The sequence below is a fragment of the Halyomorpha halys genome, unplaced genomic scaffold (assembly GCF_000696795.3).
Source record: "Halyomorpha halys isolate HHAL.00 unplaced genomic scaffold, Hhal_1.1 Scaffold229.1, whole genome shotgun sequence".
NCBI classification, from domain to species: domain Eukaryota; kingdom Metazoa; phylum Arthropoda; class Insecta; order Hemiptera; family Pentatomidae; genus Halyomorpha; species Halyomorpha halys.
The window spans coordinates 154,227-156,869 of NW_027111154.1; the positions used below are offsets into that span (position 1 = coordinate 154,227).

Here is a 2,643-nt window from a genome sequence, read left to right on the forward strand (position 1 = left end):
ACAACCTAATTCACGAACTGACCACTTATTTTTGCAGTAAAAATCAACAGTTTTTTAAGGAAGGAATTTGGGCTTTACCATCTCGTTGGGAGAAGGTTACCGACTGTAACGGTGGATATTTTGATGAATAAAGGTGATTATTTGAAAATATTTATTTATTTATAATTTCCCCCAAAAAAATGACAGGACTTTTTGAATGACCTGGTATATTGAGCTAAAGTTAGTAGATAGTAACTGTTATCTTAAAGTAGTAGATAGTAACTGTTATCTCAAAGATGTAGGAAATGCTGTTCAAATCAGGCATGATTACTCGAGGTTACTGAATGGGATGGAATACTAGATGTTTTACTATTTGATTCCACTTTATTTTCCAAGTACTGCATTGTTATAACGACATGAATGACAAGGGAATGGCATCCATTCCGTTTTATGGTACTCACATTGTTGTCATATGGTACTCATATTGTTGCAGGTATCTAATATTTTTGGTACTTACATTGTTATAGGTATCTAATATTTTTTGCCTTTCAGCCTCAACATTTCTTTAAGATTAAATATCTCTACAAAGTTGGGCCTCTTGAAAAGCTGATGAAATGAAGTAACCTTTATGAAATCCTTATGATTTCATCTCAAAAATATATTGCATCAGATTCTGCCAAGTATTTCCAAAAATTATTTGGAACTTCTTATTAACAAACATATTGCTTGCTATATTATTGGAAATTCATCATAGATTCCGAAAAAGGTGAAATTGAAAGGTAAAGTTGGTTGTACTGAATTACATTTTTGATAATCTATCCTGTCCGTTTGACTACTGACATTTTTTTCCTGAAACATTCTCTACATTAAATTAGTTGCTTAAATCTAAAACTGAAATAGAAAGCATTGAGTTGTTGCTATTTTAGCCTCAGCTTTACTTATAAAGGAAAAGAAAAAAAAACTGCAGCCATTGTAATCAGATGGATAAATGACTTTTTGTTTGCAGGAAGAAGAGAAGAGAGACTTAAAGAAAGGAGAAGTGAAGCTGATAGGCTTCAGCAAAGGCTGCGTTGTCCTCAATCAGTTCTTGTACGAGTTCCACTACCTGAAGACTCTGACGCCAGATGATGAATCGCTCTCGCCACTGGTTGCTCGGATCACTGATATGTACTGGTTGGATGGGGGTCATTCTGGTGGTAAGAACACATGGATCACATCAAAGGGTCTACTGGGAACTCTAGCCCGATTAGGTGAGGAACAAATGATCTATTGAAAATGAAAATAAACTTATTCTGATTCATATTTAGTAAAAATTGAAATGATTGATGTATCTGTTCTCTCAAGTTTCCTTATCGCTTTGGGTGTAATGTCCATTAGAAAATGTGTATTGAATTTATTAGATGAAATTATAATAATAATGCTAATGTAACGTTGGTGGACGTGGATAATTTTTAGCCACAATCACATCTGATAACTCTCGTATAATAGTTTTTGACTGTTAATTACTTTGTTAATACTACTCACTGGATAGTATTGTTTGGAAAGAAAAAAATTCAGCAGTATGATAAAAATTTAGTTTTACAATTTTTTTTGGTCTCTCCTTGGTTGGTTGCTATTTCACATCTTTTTGTTCATTGTTCAACATAATGAAGGGCTTTCTCTAAGGCTTTTTCTCAACTTCCTTGTGTGTTATATGATCGATAATTTCATCTTCATTATTTCGCCATCGCTCATATAAGCAACATTCTTTTTTCCTCACTGTTCTTCTAGTATATTATGTTATCCTCTCTTATATTCTCTAATCCCACAATTTTTTGCTATATTTAACCAACTTTGATTTTCTCCAGTTTCTTCTTTGTTCAAATTGACAGTTTCTTCACTGACAGGAGAAATTTTATTTCATGAATTTCAAATTGTAGAAATATATAAGATATTCCATTCCAAGCCAATGAAACCATGTAAATGACATCTTTTATGTTTATCATCTTTCAGGCTTCAAGAATATTATCAGCATTGTTTTCAGACATTCTTGCAAATATTGCTGTCATTAACTTTCTTCTATACTGTCTATAGCACTTAGGATGACACCCTGAACCCATAATATGGTTAGAATTACACAAATAGAGATACACCTTTCATGCCATCTACCAAAATGTCATTGTTTAAATGGGAAGAGGAAGAGGTATTATCCAAGAGATTGTCTTTGGTCATAGATTTTTAGAAATTAAATTTTTTCAAACAGCTGGACCAAAGTTTTGAGAACTATTCTGAAAAACAAAATGTCTCACCGGTTTTACAAAATGTCTGTAGACAACATAAATAAAATGTCACAAAGAGTAAAATAAAACTATTTGTAAATCATTTTGTGGAGTTAAATGACTGCTAGAGTGACAACCACCATTTTCGCTCCTCTTCTAAGTTTATCTGCCTAAGTACTATAAAATTAACCATTGTTGGTCACAGGAAAGCAAAATTGTTAAAAAAACATATCCTGTTTTGAAGGGAAAAAATAGGCTCATGAGGAATAGTGGTATAGTAGGTCAATATAATATAGTTTTAGAAACAAGGTCTTCCAGTAGAAGTAGTATAGACAAATTTGTAATTTAATATTAAGTATAAACTACCGTATTATGTTTGTTTATACAAGTATATGTAATATATATA

At 32.0% G+C, this 2,643-nt stretch overlaps 1 protein-coding gene across 2 annotated transcripts in view; it reads left to right on the top strand.

Annotated features, from left to right (window-relative positions):
* Window positions 1-2,643, top strand: part of LOC106679888 (mitochondrial protein C2orf69 homolog) — a 20,652-nt gene that overhangs the window by 10,793 nt on the left and 7,216 nt on the right. For both annotated transcript variants that reach the window (XM_067049239.1, XM_067049238.1), the window contains one exon: window positions 986-1,229. In XM_067049239.1, coding sequence (XP_066905340.1) covers window positions 986-1,229 — 244 coding nt within the window. The remainder of the gene's footprint in view (window positions 1-985; window positions 1,230-2,643) is intronic.